This window comes from Colletotrichum gloeosporioides (genome assembly GCF_011800055.1).
Source record: "Colletotrichum gloeosporioides strain Lc1 chromosome Unknown consensus_24, whole genome shotgun sequence".
NCBI classification, from domain to species: Eukaryota; Fungi; Ascomycota; class Sordariomycetes; order Glomerellales; family Glomerellaceae; genus Colletotrichum; species Colletotrichum gloeosporioides.
In genome coordinates this window covers 99,637-121,126 of record NW_025544669.1, presented here as the reverse complement: position 1 = coordinate 121,126, position 21,490 = coordinate 99,637, and the positions used below count along the sequence as shown (strand labels likewise).

At 51.7% G+C, this 21,490-nt stretch overlaps 8 protein-coding genes across 8 annotated transcripts in view; 4 read left to right on the top strand and 4 right to left on the bottom strand.

Moving 5' to 3' along the window:
- The window catches only part of GCG54_00012613 (uncharacterized protein), a gene marked incomplete at both ends in the record, with an annotated part of 10,236 nt that extends 7,774 nt beyond the window's left edge, over positions 1-2,462 (top strand). Inside the window, one exon of the mRNA XM_045412488.1 lies at positions 2,162-2,462. Coding sequence (XP_045267193.1) covers positions 2,162-2,462 — 301 coding nt within the window. The remainder of the gene's footprint in view (positions 1-2,161) is intronic.
- Positions 2,463-3,317: 855 nt separating this feature from the next.
- GCG54_00012611 (uncharacterized protein) lies at positions 3,318-3,851 on the top strand (the record flags this gene model as incomplete). Its single annotated transcript, XM_045412487.1, has 1 exon — positions 3,318-3,851. One exon carries the CDS (start codon positions 3,318-3,320, stop codon positions 3,849-3,851), a length of 534 nt encoding a protein of 177 aa, XP_045267192.1.
- Positions 3,852-4,484: 633 nt separating this feature from the next.
- Positions 4,485-6,472, top strand: GCG54_00012610 (Signal recognition particle subunit SRP72; the record flags this gene model as incomplete). The annotated part of the gene is made up of 2 exons (XM_045412486.1): positions 4,485-5,230; positions 5,281-6,472. 2 exons carry the CDS (start codon positions 4,485-4,487, stop codon positions 6,470-6,472), a joined length of 1,938 nt encoding a protein of 645 aa, XP_045267191.1.
- A 566-nt stretch (positions 6,473-7,038) lies between these two features.
- GCG54_00012609 (Protein transport protein sec73) lies at positions 7,039-11,564 on the bottom strand (the record flags this gene model as incomplete). Its single annotated transcript, XM_045412485.1, has 2 exons — positions 7,039-11,027; positions 11,102-11,564. 2 exons carry the CDS (start codon positions 11,562-11,564, stop codon positions 7,039-7,041), a joined length of 4,452 nt encoding a protein of 1,483 aa, XP_045267190.1.
- A 2,204-nt stretch (positions 11,565-13,768) lies between these two features.
- Positions 13,769-15,446, top strand: GCG54_00012608 (putative metallocarboxypeptidase ecm14; the record flags this gene model as incomplete). The annotated part of the gene is made up of 2 exons (XM_045412484.1): positions 13,769-14,350; positions 14,409-15,446. 2 exons carry the CDS (start codon positions 13,769-13,771, stop codon positions 15,444-15,446), a joined length of 1,620 nt encoding a protein of 539 aa, XP_045267189.1.
- A 376-nt stretch (positions 15,447-15,822) lies between these two features.
- GCG54_00012607 (uncharacterized protein) lies at positions 15,823-16,479 on the bottom strand (the record flags this gene model as incomplete). The annotated part of the gene is made up of 4 exons (XM_045412483.1): positions 15,823-15,907; positions 15,965-16,139; positions 16,195-16,352; positions 16,445-16,479. 4 exons carry the CDS (start codon positions 16,477-16,479, stop codon positions 15,823-15,825), a joined length of 453 nt encoding a protein of 150 aa, XP_045267188.1.
- Positions 16,480-17,355: 876 nt separating this feature from the next.
- GCG54_00012606 (DNA polymerase lambda) lies at positions 17,356-19,269 on the bottom strand (the record flags this gene model as incomplete). The annotated part of the gene is made up of 2 exons (XM_045412482.1): positions 17,356-18,131; positions 18,414-19,269. 2 exons carry the CDS (start codon positions 19,267-19,269, stop codon positions 17,356-17,358), a joined length of 1,632 nt encoding a protein of 543 aa, XP_045267187.1.
- A 430-nt stretch (positions 19,270-19,699) lies between these two features.
- GCG54_00012605 (Transcription initiation factor IIE subunit alpha) lies at positions 19,700-21,034 on the bottom strand (the record flags this gene model as incomplete). Its single annotated transcript, XM_045412481.1, has 3 exons — positions 19,700-20,714; positions 20,775-20,870; positions 20,928-21,034. 3 exons carry the CDS (start codon positions 21,032-21,034, stop codon positions 19,700-19,702), a joined length of 1,218 nt encoding a protein of 405 aa, XP_045267186.1.
- Between the last annotated feature and the right edge of the window lie 456 nt (positions 21,035-21,490).

Sequence of the window (21,490 nt, the reverse complement as noted above, 5' to 3'; positions counted from 1 at the left end):
TTATATAAAAATACTTTATCTACTATAACCTATAACTATAATATTAATTATATAATACGTATAGTTATATAAGCACCTTATATAATTAGTAGTTTAGTAAGTTATATTTTAAGTTATCTTTCCCCTCACTTTTCCCTACTAGAGGAGGTAACCTAAGAAGAATAAGAATAAGAGATATAATAATACATTAATTCCCTTATTATTATCTATATAATTAAATACCTATAAATACTTAGGATTATCACCTTTTATTATAACATAAGCCTATCTATAACCCTATACTATATAGGCGTATATACCACGCCCCTGAATACGCTTATACCTATACTAATATAGATAAGTAGGGGAAAGGTAAAAAAGTAAAAAGAATAGAGGTTATCTCTAAACTAAGTTTATAACCTATTAGTATAAGTATAAGTATATTTAGGGGTATAATATATATACCTATATAGTATAGAGTTATAGATAGGCTTATATTATAATAAAAAGTAATAATCCTAAGTATTTATAAGTATTTAAATATATAGATAATAATAAGGGAATTAATATATTATAATATCTCTTATTATTATTCTTCTTAGGTTACTTCCTCTAGTAGGGAAAACTAAGGGAAAAGATAACTTAAAATATAACCTACTAAACTACTAATTATATAAAGTACTTATATAACTATATATATAATATAATTAATATTATAGTTATAAGTTATAATAAATAGAGTATTTTTATATAAGGTTTAATACCTTAAAGTTTATTAGTTTATTTTATATAGATTATTAAAGTAAGTTAAGCGTTATTCTTATTCTTATTATTATAAAAGAATATTATATATTAATAAATAGAAATAGAGTTTTATAAGAACTATATAAATAAGGAAATAGAGAATATTAGGATTATTTAATAAAGCTAGAATTTAGCGTTTATAGTATATATATTATATAGTTATAAGTTTAATATAAAACTACTATATTTATTTTATTTTCCTTTTCTTATATTATATACTATAAGGTTACAGATTAGATATAAAGACTAATATACTTATTTTATTAATTTTCTTTTATTATTCGTAATAATAGTAGTTTATTCTACCTATCTATATATAGCTGAGGATAGCCTACCTTCTTAAGATAGTAGGAAGTATTTATTATAGAACTTATATATACGCGAGGTGCGTATAAGCTATATTATTATATATTTAGCTAGATAGCTAGATAGGTAGAGCAGAAGATAGATACTTTCACACCTATATTACTAACCCTACCTTTAGTAGCTATGAGGTTATAATAATAACTAAAGTATAATATTAGTAATATTAGCTAGTAATTATACTTTTATCTACTTAGTTATAGTTATACTTATAAATACTTAAGTTATTAATATAATTAGAGATATAAGTATTATTATCTTTATAGTTAATAGTAAAATAGAAGAGGTAATTAGTCTTCTATATATAAACCTATTATTAATACTCTTTATAAGAGATATAACTAAGCTTAAATATACTAACCTTATAGTAGTAAAAAATAATATATATATAGTCCTCCTTCTTATAACTACTAACCTTATAAGTATTAATATATAAAGTATAGCTATTAGTAGTAATATAGTTATTAAATATAGTTTTAATAGCTTTAATATTACTATATATTATACCTATAAGTAAAGGCTTACTATAGAGGTTTATAATATCTATTATATAGAAGCGCTAAAAATTATAAAAAATAAAGTAGTTAAAAAGTTTAAATAGCTATAAAGTTAGTAGTATATATAAAAAAATATTACTAAAGTAGGAGTAAGTAAGTAAGTAAATAGGTAGGTAGGTAGGTAGGTAGGTAAAAAAAGCTGATTTTCGGCGGGCTAGTGTGGCTAGTAGGGCTGCCCTAGGGGCGTAGGGGTGCCGTATAGCGGCGGAGGGGTGCCGTCTAAGAGGCCCCGAAAGTAAGGGTACTAATAAGTAGTGCCTCCCACCTGCCTGCCCGCTTGCATTAGACCCCCACGCCATCGGCCGGCCGCAAAACACACAGGAGAAACACCCCCTTCGCCGACTGCTCGTTGATCCAACCAAAGGGCCATGCAGACAATGGGACAATCAGACACGCCTATTGCGATGTTGCCCTGCGTCGCATCTTTCAATGATATCTCCACAGACACACACCTCCAGATACAATGACATCGCTGCTGTGCCAAACTCTCTTCTTGCCAGGAGGCGACACTCGGTGAGCGTTTCATGGTGGTCCATTGGACCGGTGCCCAAGGTTGCGATCATGTTCCCTGCGGGAACGCCATCCGAACCCGACGCTTCAACTCTCGGCGCGGGCGCGAGCGCGAGCGAATTGACATCGCAACCTGGCCTGATTCGACTACTTGAACAACATCCCTGTCCAGAACTGGCATGGGACTCTTCAGAGCACGAATACAATGTCCATCTCTGGCAAAATGGCCCGGCCTGCCTTATCATCTAGAAAGATTAGATGTTTGCACTTGACTCAACTCACCGCTGATCGAGGCCGCCCGCGTGTGGCTGGCCCATTCACACGTGTTCCCGACAAACAGAAAGCCGGTCTGCTCTATTAGTCCCGATGTCTGACTTTGAGCCCCAGCAAGACGGGCATCGCCGGCTGTGATCACTGGAGTTGTGGCTTGCTTGCTTGCATACATACCTACGACAAGATCGAGATATGATTGCGACCAATCTTTATTGTCGGAAGAACCCATCAGTAGCCTAGACAACTCGTCAATCACGAACAGATTGCTGGCGAAGGCCTGCAGGGTCAGGATGGATCATTGCGGCGGTTACTCAACCAACCAGATGGTGCAGCTGCCCCCGTTGCCGTTCCCCGTCCTCGCTGGAGGTTGGATTGGTTGCACCACCAGTACTGTGATGACTCCTTAGCTAGGCTGGCCCGGCCTTGTATGTAATTAAGGCCGGGGAGGGGGAAGGCCCACGGTCGGAGATGCGCACGCTCACCACACATTCTTGTTTCATTGAGGCTCTGCTTTCTGGATCAATGGGCGGATTCAGTAACAAAGTTGACGCCTTACTGGAGACGTACTCCAAGTGCTTATCGCTTTTGGGGGGTCTGAAAGGATCAGGACGAAATAGTCAACCACGACAACTCCGACGATGCGTGCGTTCTGACCAATCCGAGGTGCGGCGAGTCTACTCATCGCGTCTCTCCCTCAATGGAAGCCACCTGGAGAAAGGAGATGGTACGCATGCGCCGACTCATTGCAGATCTCTCACATACTTACCGATATCTTCCACAGCTGCGGCCCGCTCTTCACTCAAGAGGGTCATCAAACGCCTAACTTCGGCCATGACGCGCCTGCTGCGGGTTATGACAAGAACCCAGAGCCCAGCCATCGACTATCGGTCGTTGAGGTCGTTGTCCAACTCATCGCGCTTGGATGCCGTTAAAACCATCAACGATCTTTCACGACGGCTCAGCAGTACATCCCTCAAGTCCAAGTCTAGCTCGGGCTCGAGCAAGAAGAGCAACCGCCACACAAGAATTCACCCACCAAACAAAGAGGTAAGGCCGAAGCATGGGAGGTCTACCAAGGGCAAAGTCAACCGACCGGAGGAGCTTGAGGTACGAGAACCGCTGCCTGCTCTGATTGCGAGCACAATTGTTGTTCCTCAAAACAGCCCGGACAAGCGCGTCTCATCGGCCACCATGTCGTCAGGAAGCACGAAACTGGGTGAGGTTCGCCCTAGGAAGCTACATCGAAGGCAGTCAGACAACTCGGCCGTCTCAGACGTGTACACCATGCTGCCAACGTATCCCCTGAGGCCGTACCATTCCGAGACCAAACAAAAGAGGTTGTGGGGATTGTTTGGAAGGGGGTGAAATGTCAGCTGTCGGCTGGTTCACTACGAGAACGAAGTGACATGGTCTGGGGTCGGTTGAAGAACATAGCGAAGGAAAAGGCGCCGGGAAGCGTGCGTCGTCAAGACGAAATGCGATTTTACGAAGTATGCGGAATGCATGACTTATGATGGACTTAGACAACGCCACGAAAAGTCCATGTTTCGGTGCAGTAACTGACTGACGGAGTATCGAAGACTTCAAAAATTGAGATTGTGGGTAGGTTGTTAACCAGCGTAAGGGTATCGAAAAACAAACTCTGTTTAAACCCGTAATGTACCTACACGCCATGCTTCCGTGGCGGACTACAAGCATTACAAGCCCCGAGTCTCCGTTGGAGGTCACTGGCTCTGCCCCACTACCTATCCACATTTCAATCCTGAGCTGCACCGCACCGTGGCTTTCCTCTCTGATGTCTGATTGAGACGCCAGCGACAACCGCGACGCCGAAATCACCCCCAGAGGTACCTGCGGTCCCTTCATCATCTTTGCTGCGCACCTGCTCTTGTCGCAAGGCGCGAATCCAAGCCGATTCTTTGCTTGAGATCTCCTCAAATCGATCGAACATGTCGGATCGGCCCAACTGAGGCAAAACCACACGTCCCACCCCTCACGATGGCTCCTTCAGACCCCGCCGCCAACCTCAGCGCCTTGCTGCGTGCAGCCTCTATACAAGACCATGAAGAGGTTCTCAAAGCCGCAAACGCTTCGATAAAGGAGTCCAAGACCGACCTCACTGCCCACCGCACCCGCGTCGTCGCCCTGCTCAAACTCGATCGCTTCGACGACGCCCTTCGCGCCATAGCCGATGGTGGTGACAAGCTCCAGGATGCGTGTGTGTTCGAGAAGGCTTACGCCCTGTACAAGACTGGACAACTTCAGGCGGCCCGCGAGATCGCAAACTTGAGACCACAGCGCAGTTTTCGACACGTTGCTGCTCAAGTTGCTTACCGTGCTGAGGACTTCAAAGACGCACTCGATCTCTACAAAGGTCTGCTTGATGATCCTCAGGACGAGGAGAACGACCTTAACATCAACTACCTGGCATCCGCTGCTCAATTGGAGTGGAAAGCCGTGAACGATTTGAGTAACGAGGGCGCGCCGGCCCCCCTCGCGGCAGATATCGATACCTTCGAGCTCGCATATAACAGCGCCTGCGGCTGCATTGCTCGCGGAGAGTTGTCCAAAGCATCGACGCTGCTCCAGCGCTCGCTGCGCTTGTGTGATGATTCTGAGGATCTTTCCGAGGACGAAAAACAAGCCGAGATGGTACCAATCATGGTCCAGCAGGTCTATGTATATTCCAGGTTAGGCAAGCTTGGGGAGGCACTTGACGTTCAGAACCGCCTGTCCGTTTCGGAGTAAGTTTCGCTCAATTGTTCAAATCTCGACCTCGCTAACATCTGTGCAGTAGTTGGGACGCCGAGTCCAAGCTGATTAACCAGAATAACAAGTCGGCTCTCGCGACCCGAGTCGAGAATCCTTACCTCGCCCAGCGTGAAGGCGAGCTGGCATCCGCTCTGAGAAAGCAGGCAAAGCTTTTCAAGTACCAAGAGAGCTCATTGAAGCAGAACCAGTATGTTTTGGGCGTCCAGGCACAAAAGCTGGCCGGCGTCTACAGGGGCACTTCTAGAACCTTGGCCGAGGCTACGCCTACGGTCTCCGCCAACACAAACGTCCTCTCTGCCATCAACGCTGCGGCCCATGCTCTACGTCCATCCAAGAATGTAGACGTGAAGCACGTCATTCCTCTGCTTGAGAAACGCCCCACGGAGACAGGATTGGTTCTCACAATCATCCAGCTCTATCTCGTCGCGAACAACACCGGTGCGGCACTGTCTATTCTCGAGACGTTCCTGCACAATCTGGAAAAGCAGGGAACGCATGATGTTCGTTTCTCCCCTGGTCTGGTCGCTCTGGTGGTCTCCCTTTACAGGCAGCAAGGACGCCAAACCGGTATACGCACAGAGTTGGCCAAGGCCTCCTCGTTTTGGGAGAAGCGGAATGGTCGCCACGCCGACTCGCTGCTCCGAGGTGCCGGCTCCGAGTTGCTCAAGTCATCTGATCCTGTTGATCTCGCTGCCGCAGGTGCTGCTTTCGAGAAACTTTGCGAGAAGCCCGGCGCCGATGCGGACCATCTTGCAGCCGCAGGATTGGTGGCATCGTTCGCCACATCAAACGCATCCAGGGCCAAGCCATACTTGATGGGCCTCCCTTCCATCGAGAGTCTCATTCAAGGCGTCGACGCTAGCCAGTTGGCTGGCGAAGGCATCGCTACACTCGCGACGCCAGCTAATCAGGCTACAAAGCGAAGAATGGAGAACCAGCCAACCGAAGCAGGTGCCAGAAAGAAGCGCAGAAGAAAGCTGCCCAAGAACTACGAGGAGGGGAGGAAAATGGATCCCGAGCGATGGCTGCCTCTTCGCGACCGCTCCTCCTACCGGCCCAGGGGCAAGAAGGGCAAGAAGAAGGCAAACGAGTCCACGCAAGGTGGTTTGGCAAAGGAAGTTGAGACGCTGGAGCTTGCAGGTGGCGCCGGTTCTGTCAAGGTCGAAAAGGCGCCAACGTCGTCAAACAAGAAGAAGAAAAAGGGCAAGAAATGAACGGCTTGCAGGACGCAGATATGAGATCGAGGACTCGCGCGCTGGATTAAAATGCAGTCTACGCAACACCCCGTATCCAAACAAAATGACCTATGAGTAAGAAGAAGAAGAGAAAAAGATTGAATTCGCTGTGCAACAGGTCTTTCTTTGAGACTTTTGACCGCTGTGCTCTACTCACCACAACCATGTCGGCCGTCCTTTTTGTTGACCCCAATCGCCTCACAATGCTATGCCCAAAGTCCAGTGTCCATTCCCGCTTAGCCATGAGCCCACACTATGTACACATCTGCCATTAGATTGACTACAAACACCTCCTTTTTGTTGTCAAGAAAAACAAATAATGACGCTACGGGTGCATACCCACCAGCGCCTGATTTAGTGAGGGTTTCCTCACCTCTATCGCTTCAGACCAACGGACCAAACATCGGTCACCCTGTCGACGCTCTCTGACGTATGAGGGCCATCGAGCGAGCTGCCTCGTTCGGCGTGACGGCTCAACACGCATTTCTAGATGCACTCGGCCGTAGTGGGAGTCTCGTCCCCAGGGCAGGCAGCGATTCCGATGACTAGGCCTTGACCGCCTGGATCGGAGGACTAGGTAGTCGCTGCATCTCGTTGCCCTTTTCTTCTTCGCCTTTTTCCTGTCCTTGAGGCGTCACCGGCTCGAGGGGAGATAAGAACGCTGCACGAATTGGCTGCGGACTTGCCACAGTAGGGCTTGTCACGCCCGAACTCGCTACGATAGCGTCGCTTTCCTCCTCGTCTCCAGACTCGTTTTCAATTGGGGGCAGCGGCGTCCTGCGTCCTTCGGAAAAGCTGACTGCAGCTTCACTTTCACCATCAGATGGCACTGAGAGTTGACCTCTGAAGGCCGGCGACCGAGAAGCATGCGCAGAAGAATACTTTCGGTGAAGTTCACGAAAGCTTCTTGCCGTTGCTGTGCTAGCGCTTGCGCCCGACTCTCTGCGCTCCTTGGGAAGTAACGAATTATTCAACGCGTCGCGGAAATCTTCCTCGACGCTGGCGGGGGAAGCAGGCTCATCGCGCTGACCCTGCTTTCGCTGCCTCAGGCGCTCCTCGGGAGTCAGTTGTTGCAGTTCGGAACCGAAATTGATGACGGACGCCTTCTTGCCGTGTACCACGAAACTTCCAGTGCCTCTAGTAAGCACGTCTTCGCGACCAGCGTCTTCTGAAGCGCTTCCGGCGACGACCTCTTTTCCCTTCCTGCTACGATGGTGCGAAAGATGGCCAGCACTCTCCCTGAGGGTGCGTTGTAGACTTCGTCGGATCTTTGTCCTGTCTTGCTTGTCGATGGACCCCGGGGTATCACGCGACTCGGAAGCATCTCCAGCTTCAGACAGTGACCCGGTTCGCTTTCTTTCAGGCGGATTGCCTTGAGATTCTGATCCCAGCAAGCCTGCCTGCTCAAGGAGGACACGTTCGTTCGCATCCACGTCATCATGATGTTCCTCAGCCACACTCGTTTCTTCGTTCTTCCCTCTTCTAGGAGTCGGATGCTGTTGCGGGCTGTAGAACGTCGGCTCACCAGAGGATTGGCTAGAACTGGAGCAGGGTCGTTTCCGGTAGACTGGCTCTTGAGATTTGGAGGCCTTGGAGTCCCATGAGTTCTGGTGTTTGTGAGGATTGAAGGTTGCACTTGTAGGCGGCGTCTGGTAAGCATCGTTTGTTGGCGATTCTGGCTCCCCTTGCGCCATCTTCGTGGGCCCCTGAACCACGGAGATGGCTGCCGATGACCTCCGGCGTCGGCGTCCCACACCTGTCGCTGATCCTGCCTCGAGCATGGATGGTCTTTCTCGAGATGGCGACGCTTCGCGGATCTCATGGCCATTTTGAGACTTGGTTGGAACCAGACCTTGGAGTCGTTGCTCTTCCGCCATATCCTTCAAAAGAACGTCTCGATGACACCTGGATTTCCACATGTCCATACGAATCCACTTGATTTTGACATCCATGTGAGCAGCAGCCGAAAGAACCTGATCCCTCGTCTTGGCTTGGATGGGTGAGAGAATCTGGAGATGGCGAGCGTTTCTCAGATGGATCTCCAGCTCTTGCTCCTTGATGGCGATTTCTTCATCTGCTTTGGCAACAGCGTCCATCATGGTCTGCCGTCGCTGAGCCTGAATGGATTCGGCCTCCTGGTGATCAATTTTACCACGAACGATGCTGACCTCGCCGGTGGGAGTCTGAATAACCTGCGCCGAGGCCGAACTTCCAAGTCTCCTGATTCCCCGCCGACTCTGTCCCTCGTAATTGCCGCCCACGACACCTCGCATGCGGACGCCAGACGTAGTGAAAGCGGCAGCGTAATTCAATTTGGCGAGCCAGTCGTTCATCTCCTCCTCATTGTCAGCAAGAAGAACCTCCTCAACGAAGGCCCCAGGCCGAGAGTACTTGAAGGCGTTCTTGTGCTTCTTATACGTGGAGTCTACGAGCGCAACGGCTTCCTTCGTCGGGAGATATCCATCAGGCTTGAACTCCGGTAATGGCGGTTTAAACGTGATTGGTTCGCCGTAGAAGCCTTGTTTAACGTGCGATTCGTACTGGTGCATCAAGTTCTTGATCCATGTGGTGTTGCGGAAGAAATAAAGCTGGGCGCCCGTAAGAATGGCTCCCCATTCCTGCCAGGGTGATCTGGTTTTTTTCTTCTTGACATCCTTCCGCCACAAAAGACCGACCTTTGTGATTTTGATATCGACCACGCCCTGCGCCGCTTCGGCAGGGTTGATGGCGCTCTTTTCGTCGCGAAAGGCATCTGGCCGTGACCTGGCCGACACAATTTGCAAAACACCAGTTCTGAAGAATGTCCGCTGAAGCTCCTTTACGTTGAGGTCTTTCGCCGTTCCCAGGTAGTCATAGTGGTCCTCGAGCTCCATTACATCTTTCAGACTCGGCCTCAGTATATCTAGCTTGCCGTCTATGATCAGCGTATACGGGTCAAGGGGTTCACGGTTGGACCGTTTCGCGGCCGCTTCCGGCGTGCCTCCTGGAAAGAGGGTTTTCCTCTTGGCTCTGTTCGCCATAAGTCGATCACCATTGAGGTCCAAGTCGTCCTCAACGTGTATAAAAGGGGTGTAGGTGATGTTGTCGTAAAAGCATCGAAGGATCGGGTCCGAAACACCCTCGCCTTGGGTATTCTTCAAATAGTCAGGTTGCTGCATCTTGTGCTTGTTATTCTTGTTGAATACATCCGTATGCAGAATGAGAAGCGAAAACGCCACGAAGTAGGCCTGGTCAGGGGAGGCATAAATGCCCGGATTGCATTCGTGATAGCGGTTCGCAAACGCCTGCAAACACCTGTCGATCTGCTGCGTCTCTTTGGGCAGCTCGGCTTCCATGAGTAATTTCCGGATTGCCATGTCCATCGGGTCACCAAAGAAACTAAACCGGCGCATGTAACTGCGTAACACGGCTGCTGCGAAAGGATCACTTCCCTTGGACAACGCACTCGCAATTACTCCTCTACTGAGAATCTCTTCTATCCTTGCCAAATACTTGGCGGGCGTTTCGTCCTCGAGCTTCTCAGGCAATGCAATCGGCTCCCGCGCAATCTGGAGTGAATTGTTCTTGGAGGTATTGGAGCCAGGGGTTGCAGGTGTCAGCGTGCCCGTTCTCTGGCCCAGATCAGAGTTTTGTCTCAATCTGTTCAGGCCAAAGAGATCGCCAAAGCTCTTGCGCCCAATCGACGTGGATGTTCGACTTGCTCCTGGATCGAGATGCCCTTCCAACGAATCTCTGCCTAGAGAGCTCATGGTCGAAGATCTTCCTCGGCGTTGCAGCCGGGCTCGGGTCGGTGATGACTGGCCGGAGTGAGTCGAGCCGGGACGAAATAGTGCAGTTGCCGGTGAGGGGTTCGTCTTGAGTGGCTGCTGATCAGGGGCAGAGGACGACACAGAGTCGGCATGTGTACTGTAGCTTGATGGGGGCCTCGAGCCATGATGGGGTCGCGGAGTGCCCTCTCTGGATGTGGACGCGATGGGCGGTTGAGCCGCGCCTAATGAGGACGAGGATGTTCCATTATTGTCTGTCCCATGAGCGGCGGGCTTGCCTTTTTGAGGCAGATGTGATAAATCGAACATGGGTGATGGTGTTTTGGGTTTCCTGCGACCCAGGCGAAAGAAGCTAGTGCTTGACGGCACTGGAGGAGAGTTAGCTGCGGTGCCTGCGGTGCCTGCGGTAGTTGTGGGGTATAGTTGTTCCCCGAAGCTCGCATCGGATCGCGATGATTCGGAAGCTCGATTGGCGGGTAGTGACAAGGCGATGCCATCGTGATGGTCTCCGTTGGTGGGAGCCCTGGACGAAGACGGGCGGCTGGGTTCCTCGAAAGTAACAAGAGTAGGCCGATTTCTAGAAGCAAGGTCTTCCAGGCCCGTTTTCCTCCTAGATGACTTCCACGTCATGGCTCGGTTGCCCCCATCCTCGCTGTTTCTGGGCAGCTCACCAGATCTTCGAAATCGGTCGGCTAGTCGCATTCGAGACTGCTTCTTCTGTGGTACTTGGAATTCGACTGTGGGTGCGGTCGTGATGATCTCAGGGGCTGGCGCGGATGGTTAGCACAATGAACAGGGCCAGGCGCGCTTTGGTGCCGCAAAGGGACTGGAGGAGACACACGCCGAGGGACAGGGGGAGGCTTTTCAGCCTGCTGCTTGGCCCTTAATGACAGTTGGGAGTCCGAGGCATTGCGGAACCTCAAAATTGAAAAGCGACGATGCTTGGGCGTCTCATCCTGGATTGGAGGAGTATCTGGTCGAGCGTCTGGGTCGTCAGGATCGAGCTGTGTCGAGGTATCGATGTCACCGTCGGTTTTCGCGGGCACAGTCAGGGAGGTAGAAGGGATTTCGCTTATTGAGGCAGACACGGAGACTCGGGGGACTTCTTGCAGTTGGTGTTGCGGCAAGGGTAGCGGCGGTTGTTGAGGCTGTTGCTCTTGCTGAGGCTGCTGCTGTTGCTGAGGCTGCTGGGGTGGAAAGTGTTGCGGGAGCGGCGGGAGCTGAGGCGCATCGGCATCAAGAATGGTATGGCGCCTCATATCGGTCTCGCTGACCATGTTGCCGCGACGGCGTAGAAAAGGCATGACGGCGATGGGTCATTGTTTGCCAGGGATACAACATCAAAGTGGGAGGATGACGACGGCAGCCAGGAGAAGGGAAGCCGTTGGATCCGGGCACTAGGCCATCAACACAGCGGGCAGCGGAACAGGGAGGCAGGCCGCATTGGAAGTAAGGGTCGTGATGATGATGGCGGGAAAGAGAGAGCAAGTGAGGAAGGGGGAAAGAAGTCGGCGGGCAGTCAGCGAGATGAGGTGAGGTCCAAGTTAGGTAGTCGGTAAGGCAGGCAGGTAAGATAAAGTAGGTAGGTAGGTAGGTAGGTAGGTACCTCACTGTGAGTTGAGGCAAGGTAAGGTCAGGTAAGGAAGGCAGGGAAAGGGTATTAAGCCAGCCGCAGTGCAACGCAGAAGACAGGACGCCAGGGCATCCTCCGGTTGGGTACGGGGCAACGTAATGCGGTGCGGTTGCAGGGGATCGAATAAGGGAGGGCGAAAGGACGGATGGGAAAGTGAGGTGGGGAGAAACGGACGACGGCCAGGGAAGGAAAGGGAAGAAGGGAAATGCTCGTGGCTAGTATGTGTCGTTAGGTATGATGGGAGCGCAGGGTCAGGTATTCGTAGGTGCGGTGTTGGACGCAAGGCAAGGCAAGGCACCTTACGACGAGAGATGGTGATGGACGAATAGAGCAAGAAAAACAGGGGAATTGGATTGGAGATGGTGTCGCGTTGTCGACGAGTCCAGAGCCAGAGCCAGAGGTCAGGTAGGTAAGGTGGTAAGGTAGGTAGGTGAGGTGGGTGGGTAAGCACCGGTGCTGGCTCGGGCTTGATTGCACTGAACCTCAGTCTGCCCGTACGAGGTAAAGTAGAATGCTTTTTTAACCTTCCTTCCCAGCGCAAGGACCAAGGATGGGGTTTCCGCCGGGGCTGATGTGGCCCGCCTGTACTAAGGTATTCGTGAGGTACCTCTAGACCACCTCAGTAGGGCCACCGGATTGGCATTGGCGGCTCCCGTCTTGCTGGGCTGCTGGGCTACTGCAGGATGTCAGTGGGCGGCATGGCAGCCGGGCGGTCAGCAGGGTCAGGCCCGGTGATGTATTGATTATCCCATTGTCGTTGTGTTGTTCCTCAGAAAGCCCGGGCAGCCCCGCCAATACTTCACCTGCACAGTCGGATACTTTACATGCGTCTCCAGCCCATACGAACACTCGACGCAAGGTACCTCAAAGTAGGTCTTCATACCTTTTCCCTCCCCTGCTGAGCCAGCCCAGCCTCCAGGAGCCGGGACCGCTGGCGCATGCACGCCGGGACTTTTTATTGATGGCAGCATGGTGTACCACCCCGTAGCCTGGCCACCAGGACTGGTGGCCCGGCCCAGCTCAGCCCAGCCCAGCCCACTCCAAAAGAGACGGGACCGTGACTTGACACCCAGCAGTGCTTCGTACCGCAGTACTTAGGTATTCGTACGTATTCATGGTCCGTCTCAGGGGTTGTGGTCGTGGTCGTGGTTGTGGCGTACAGACTCGAGTGTCGTGGTCTCGGCCCCCAAATCTTGTGCTGCCCCTACCTACAAATACCTACAGCCAGTCTGCCGTGAACACCGTCAAAAGTCGCCATGATCGCTGCAGATCTCCAGTGTCAATTACCCAGGATTGGCCTCTGTGAAATGAGCACCCCGTCCATTGAAAGCGAGATGATACCCTTCCGGTCTCTGCGTCGACGTCTAATTTCTGTTCCAAGACACTGACCACGCTTGCCTCTCGTCAGTGTTTTCTTCGGCTTCAGAATACATGGAGCTAAAGAAAGGGGGCAACGTAAAAGAACAAAAAAGGAGAGAAAAAATTGCATGATTTCGACTACTACAACGCTTTCGTCTCAGTGAGTTCTTGGTCGGGATGATGCCCCTGGGTTACCCCAACGGTTCCGATAGTACGCGGGATTTAGGAAGGGGGAGGAAAAAAAAAAAAAAAAACACAGGTAAGCGGCTGCCTGCGCAAGGTTGCTTCCCTGCCCTCCGACTTGGGGGGCGAGTGCCATGCTGCAGAACCTGTCGCAATCTCTCCAGTTCGCCTTTATATGACCTCTTTCATAATTATCCAAGCCCTCTCCCACGTCTAGCGTTTCTACATTATCTACCTGACCTGACGAGACAACAACGACAACGACGACGACGACGACGACGACGACGACGACGCCGGCGACGACAGCGACAACACCCACGCCGAGCCTCCAAAATGCGTCCCCAAGTGTTACTGTTTTCGGCTGCTAGTCTAACGCTCCTGGCTCCTTCCGCCAATGCTGCCCGCATCGATCTTCATCGTAACGATCACAATTCCCCGACCTCTCGAATCTTCCCAATTCTGACTTGGCTGCGCGACGGTGCAATTGAATTCGTGTTCGGCCCCGCTCCGGCCAGGTCGACGGCCCGTCCTGCTTCGCACAAAGGGAAAGCCAGCCTTCGGACCAAATACAATGATCAGGTCGTTCTGCGATTCAATTTGACTATACCTGAGGAGGAGGCCGTCTTCTCCGAGGCTGCCACGCGCCTGTTTCTCGATGTTTGGGCGTTTAACCACGACTATGTTGACATCCGCATTCGCAATGCCGACATTGCCTCCCTCTTGCGCCTGCTGCCCTCGTCTCTGAGGTCCTCATATTCCACATTGATTCCTGATCTGGCTGCGTCTGTCTACGATACCTATCCGGCCGTCGCGGCTCCTGCGCAAATTCAACGCCTCGAAGACCGCCGGACGTCAGTCCAGCTATCCCGTCACGAGGGCGATAACGTCTTCTTCCAAGAGTATCAGCCTCTTTCTGTACGTAACGGCACCGCCTTCAACTATCTCCCAATACCATTGAACTAACCTAGCCTAGGTCATTGTGCCGTGGATGCGCCTGATGGAAGCCATGTTCCCCTCCATTACTCAGATGATCAGCATCGGGCAGTCCTTCGAAGGTCGCGACATTCCTGCTCTCAAGGTCGGGGTCAAAACACCTGAAACTCCTGGCAGCAAAAGGAAAACGGTTGTTGTCACTGGAGGCATGCATGCGCGCGAGTGGATATCTACAACCACAGCAAATTACGTCGCGTGGTCCTTCATCACGTCCTTTGGCAAGGAACCCATGATCACCAAGCTGCTCGAGCACTTCGACTTCGTCTTCGTTCCTGCGGTCAACCCCGACGGCATCGAGTACACCTGGCAAGTCGACCGACTCTGGCGCAAGTCCCGACAACAGACCGGAATGCAGTGGTGCCGTGGATTTGACCTCGATCACGCGTTCGGTTTCGAATGGAGCGGTTTGGATTCTGAGAACGACCCTTGCTCCGAGAGCTATGGCGGCACCGAGCCCTGGGAGGCAACCGAAGCTATTGCACTTGCAAAATGGGCGAAGAGTCAGTCTCAGGAGAAGGCTGAGTTCGTGGGGCTGATCGATCTGCACTCGTACTCTCAACAGATCCTCTTCCCATTCGCTTATTCCTGTGACGTGGATCCACCCAATGTGGAGAACCTCGAAGAGCTCGCGACCGGACTTGCCAAGGCCATTCGTCTTTCCAACGGTGAACAGTACTCGGTCACTTCTGCCTGTGAAGGTGCTGTCGCCTCTCGAGGCGGTGACAACAACGTCCAGCGCATCGAGACTGGCGGGGGATCGGCCATCGATTGGTTCTATCACGAGCTGCACGCGCACTATAGCTACCAGATCAAGCTCCGTGACACTGGCAGCTATGGCTTCCTGCTTCCCAAGGAAAACATTGTGCCCGTCGGCGAGGAGATCTTCAACGCCATGAAGTATTTTGGGGACTATCTGCTGGGGAACAACGGTATCGAGAAGTCGACCGAATTCTTACGACCGGCAGACGAAGACGCAGATCGTGGCGTCGAGCTTAGACGGATGAGGCGCAGGAGATGAACACGACCGTTTGCTGACATTGAAGAACGATCGTCAATGTAGAGGCGCGCGAGAGTGAGGGCGAAAGGGATGGACATGATGTATAAGACTGGGGTAAATATTTCTTTCCCCCTTTGTGATGAAGTGTGTACGACTGGCGTTACGGCGAAAGCGGGTTTACATATTAGAGGGCATGAGACATGCATGTCAAGCACGCAGCGATACGCGAGCACCTGCTCGCGTTCCCCTTTCACTTTTCTTCTTTTTTATTTTATCTCCATTGGAGGGAAGACTTGCGTTTATTGAGTTATAGGCGCGCAACTTCCTACAAGATTGTTTGACAGCGTGTATAACTACAGATTTCATATGAATCGGTGCCGACTGACCCTGACTTGAGTTACCAGTCCATAATCATGGCAACGGATGTGTAAAGAGCCATGAACTTAAGGGCGGTATCGGTGAGGAACGACCCAATTGAACCACTGTTGTTCAGTCAGTCAGGGCATTCTCTAGTGCACATTGTGCCATGGAGCACTCACCGGACGCGACCTGCGGGGCCGGCAGCGCTCGTGTAGCCAAAGGCGTAGATTAGTCGGGAGAGGGCCCAGCCCGCTCCAACAGCAGCGCTGGCAACGGGGAAGCGAAGACCGGAGATGAGCAAGGCGCCGAGGAATGAGGGCTGGTTCTCGGTGAAGTTGGCGTGGGCGCGTTGCGCTGCGGTGCTCATCAGTGTCCGGCTTTGCAGGGTTCCAAAGGGGGGCAGACGTACCGCAGTTAAACATGTAAGCCTTGCGGTCTTTCTCAGCGGCCTCGTTGGAAGCGTAAGGTACCGGGTAGACAAGACCGCTAGCCTTGCGGAACTTGCTCGTCAGAAGAACATGGGTGGTGTTGATGAAGAAAGTTGAAGCGGCAACGAGAAGGACGTAACTACAAAGGTTCATGCGTTAGCAATTGGCATGACGTCCTTGTTCCAAGGCTAACAGTCGGCAAGGGAGCTTTAGACGGAGAACGTGACATACCCGTACTCGTCGGGGACCTGCAGCGTAATGGGCATTGTGGCTAGGAGTGATGCGGAGTTTTTGGTGGGCTGGTGGTAAGTTGACGGTTATTGATCGTAGTGTACTCTGTTCCGCTGCGTCCGAGAGGTCAATTAAGCAGGGTACAGTAAAGCTAGTTGAGTGATGGAAGTTGTCTAGTTATAAACTTAGATGGGAGGAGGAGGAACCTAACAGCGGGGACCAAGGTAGGTAGCTCGAGACGCCAGGTGTCTGGGCTCTTGTCCGCCCCGATTCTCCGCTCGCTAAGAGGAGCAGCTTATTCAATGTCCATTCCCGTTCAGCTGGTCCTGCCAAAATACACCGAACTGTGCCCACTCACGTTGCGACGGCGAGTCTGCCTACAAGCTACTGACGGGATGGAGACGGCCACACTTAACGCCCGACTACCGATTCACGGAAATCTGGCCAATGAACGTTGTTGAAACGAGATAACGCTGGACCCGGACGAGGTCTGATTGTCTTGCACGACCTCTGCCTTGCGGAATTCGGCGGAGTTTGGGTTTTCTGTTACGTGTGCGATGAAAGACCTCGGATTTCAGACGACACCAATTGTCATCAAAGACGTAGAAGTTTCGATGGCGCCCCGAAGAAATCGAAGCCAGCAATGAAGCCATTCGCACTCTATTCAGCCCTACATGAAGCTTTAGCATGCGAGTGGTTTTAACTTCTAATAAGGTGCTGACCCAATTAGCACGTCATTTTAACTCCCGCTTCACCATCGATGTGCTGCTAGGGGGCTTTGGCTCCAAACGCAGTAACTGTTCATGGCTTGTGGCCATGCCATCTCGGCCTTCAGGCATCGTCTCCTCAACCCCTTCCGCCATCTTTGTCTGCGTCCATTTAGACTCTACGAGGAGTGAAGCATCGTCTCTTCACCCCGTGCACCGATCCTCCGGACGCACCCAGTCCAGCCCCAGGCCCTCAAACACCCTCCTCTCCGCCGTTAACATGTCCGGGGCTTTTCCATTCCCCTCCAGGTCCAACCAGCTACCGTCAAGGCGACTGCGGATACCACTGCTGTCAAACTTCAAGTCCCTCTGCTTCTTGCAGTAGCGGCGTAGATCCCGCTGGAACGTCGTGTCCCCGCTCCATCCCAAAACAGCACAGCCAACCGTTTTCCAGGGGCTGATAATAATGTCTACCCTTCGATGCGGTGGCCTCTGGCTGGCGGAATCGACGCTGCTGGACCTGCCTCGATCGCTCATTTCCGGCTCCTGCCAAACCACGAGTGCTTTGTCCAGTGTATCAAAGCCGACCCCCCTTCCCTGATTTCCGTCCCAGCTGAGTGGTCGCTGGCCGCGCTCGCTATTGTTGTTGCTCAACGTGAGGGTGTGGGTTATCTGCCCGCTCTTCTCAAGGCTCACCACAAGCTTCTCGACGAAGTTGAGTGTGGCACACTCATCTGGATGACTAATGATCACATCCACGTCCCCGCTGTTGTGCTTCCCACGTCGGTACCCACCAACGACGACCATCTGGTAGCCAGGACTGAATTTGCGCGCATGCTTTAATATTGTGTTGGCAATGGACTCGACTTCGACACGGGTGATTTTGAGCTTAAGCTCCTCATAGAATTTGACACCGATTTGCTGGACGCGTGACAAGTCGTCCCAGCCATATTCTACTATATCGTCCAAATCTCGCCAACCTGCGTTTCGGTCAGCATAGTTTTATGCCGAGAATTTTGATAACCCGCCTTTCTTATAAAAGTCTCGAGCGGTGGCGTCGCCAACTCCCCATATGTCATAGAACGTCCGTAAGACCGATAATTTGGGATCTGCTTGAGCTTCAGAGGCCTCGCCGAGCCTGCCTGCGTCTTTCCATTCATGCCACAGCTCAGCAACCTTAGTGCCGCAGCCGGGCAACCTGGCAACCTCTGTTCAACATCGAGAGTCAGGCACCGCATGTTAGATATCATGTAGGCACTGACCTTGCGGGCTTGAGATCTTGTATGGGTATGCGGATAATGTCGCAATCGAGGTGGAATATGCTCTCACGCCGATCTGATCACCCATGAGTTTCCTCGTTGTCCGAATCGCTTTCAATTCTTCGATGAAAGCTGCATTTGTAGGATCAGCAGGCGTTGCCCGCTGACATGCGTACGTTGTCCTCAGAAAACCCGGTATCGGCGGCAGAGTGAGAGTCGAGTCGTGCTCTGAGGTTGTCTGTCTCAGCAGCGAAGGCATCGTCGTCCGTTGACTCGCTGATGCCGACGCGTTTTCCTCCGACCGACGGAACACATGCTGATGGTCCTGCGACGTCGTATCTGCGGCAGCACGGGCTAGTATGTCGCTGCCTTTCACTGCTACCAAGGTATTGGATTCACCACACTTACGGCCCTCGTAGATGACGAAGTCACGAAGCGGAAGGACCCGGCCCTGATCAAGGGATTCAGTAAGCCAATTGAGCTTTACTACTCGAACGATATCGGCTTCGAGAGATTTCAGGAGTGTCTGCGGGATTGGCCAAGCGGCTGATCCATTCCTGGGGCCATCCTCGGTACACGCAGATGAATAGCTGTCGCTTCGGCCTTCATCCCGCTTTCGCTTGCACGAAGAACTCGGAGGCTGTGACTCGGCGGCTGCCTCCACTGGCACTGTCTGTAGTTTCCTCTGCCGTAGCTCAAACAAAGCTCTTTGCCTCTTCGAGATATTGCCGAGAATCACTTCAGCCTCTTGTATGTCGTAAGTCAGGCTTGGGATCTTCTCCTCGAGCTCATGAAGCCGATCAGCGTCAAGGTGCGTAGGCAAGAGAAAAATCAACGGAAATTCAAGGTCTGTCGCCATTCTTGTAGTCGTAGCTGAGGGTATTAGTGATGCTCCGGCAAGCAAAAAAAGTCGGCTCGGGGCCTAAGGCTGGCGGGCGCGGCGCAGCCGAGTCAAGAATGAGATTGGGTTGATATGCATTCGAATTGTCAGAGGGCCAGACGCTTGCTGCACCGCAGGTTAGCAGTGTAAATGAAGGTGGTGCCTGCAAAATGTACTGCGCTGGGTAGGTTTCGAGGGTACCATAGCTTAACAGAAAAAAAACGTCTCATCCGCGGCCATGACAGACGCGACGCTGACATCATAGTCACCGAATCAATGCGCAATCGCACTGCAAATTGCATGCTTCACTTAAACTGCTTCCCACACAGTCTTCTTTGATGATATCGTTTTATGATTAGTTTAGTTCTCAAGAGCCTTTTAAGTAGTAGTACAATGAGTAAACGCGCCCTCAGACGTCCTCGAATTCGACGTCTTCATCACTCTCGCCATCATCTGGCATCTCTACCTTCACCCTCTTGGCTGGTAATTCCTCCACATCGGCAGCAGGTTCCGCCTTCGGGATCGGTGTGTTGTTTCCCATTGGAGTCACGTCTTCAAAAGCGTCTTCTTCTTCCTCTTCATCGTCGTCCGAGCCCTCCTCCGCGAGGGCCCTCGCAGCCTCAGCAGCTTGTTCGGCCTTAAGACGAGCAAAATAATCGTCCAGTTCTGCATGTTCTTGATTATCGCCTGACTTGGCCAAGGCTTCCTTGCTGTCGACCTCCTCAACCTTAGCCGCAGGCGTCGGGCCCGCGTCAGCAGAGAATGATTCACCCGTGACAGTGCTGTTGGACATCCACGAAGGAAGTGCGTTTTGCTGTGCAATCTTCTCCTTCCGCGCCTTCTCCGCCGCCTTCTCAGCCTCTGATGGGCCGTCCGTTGTCGAGATGCTGACTGACATGGATTTGGGACCAACGTTATCGAGACCCTTGACCGCGGTCGGTTGCAGTGACGAGACTGGTATGGTAGTGACAGTTTGGTAACTGGCATCTCGCACTACTGGCAAGGCTTTGCTAATTGCGATGTCGAATGTGTTGTCAGGAACCACCATCTCGTCGATGCGTGGTAGCAATTCGGTTATGAACTTGAACTGGTTGTTCAGCCGTGTCGACTGCTCGTGACCAGTCGAGTTGCGCTCGAGATCGTGCGTAAGGGACGAACCACACCGGTGGCAGACGAACCCCTCGGGTCCAACATTGTCTAAAACCTCCATCTGCGTCCACTCCGCCTTGCAACGTCCGCAAAAGTACTCCTTGCGCTCGCTTGCTGGGACCGTGGTGCCCTGGATCTGTTTGTCGACGGTGTATACACGCCACTTTATGGCATCAATGGTCTGCCGATAGTCGATGTAGTAATAGGTGCGATTCACTGGTCGCGGTTTCGCCTCGGGGTTCTTGGGGTCCTCGCGATATTCTAACCTCGTGTATCTGAAGTGCGCCCGGCGTCAGCTTCAACCGGATACCACAAGAGGAAGATTGCGAGCATACACAGCCAAGAAGCGATCCTCTCTCAGCTTTCCGCAGGCTTTGTGGAGGTCTTTTGTGTTTGTCGCCATCAAGTAGGCCAGGTCGTCGTCTCGCAGTCTGTGATGTCCTACTGTCAGCAACGCAACCAGCGGCAGAAACAGAAACCGAGCCTACGCTGAGTGAATGATGAGCGCGTCGATGATTAGGATGTGGCGCGTCTCGTAGAAGGCGCGCATTACCGACTTGACGAGCGTTTTGGCAAGATCCAGAGGCTGCGCCATGGTGTGCGGTTGTTCTTGCTGGAGGTTTGCTGAATGTAGACCATCCGACGAAGGTGAAGTTGGAAAGACGAAAGTGAACTTTGGGCAGTAAGGTAGTTGGTTGTAGGTAGGCACCTACTCCCTTAGGTAGATTGGATGGTGTAGCTGCGGCAAAGTACCTAAGGGTGAGGTGGGGCTACCCTCTAAAGTAGGCATATGTACCTCAAGGAAACCCGTGCTTCTTCTCAGTGTGTGTGTGTGTGTGTGTGTGTGTGTGTGTGTGTGTGTGTGTGTGTGTGTGTCCTGGTCTTCCACCCGCTTTGCCCATTCCAGGTAATTCCACCTATTCAATGCGTTTTGTGGCGCACAAGACGACTTAGAACCAGATGATGATTGCACACTGCGGTCGGCGTCATGAAGTGATTGACAACAGATATCATGGATGACGATGGAGATCGCGAAAGGTGTCAATGAGGA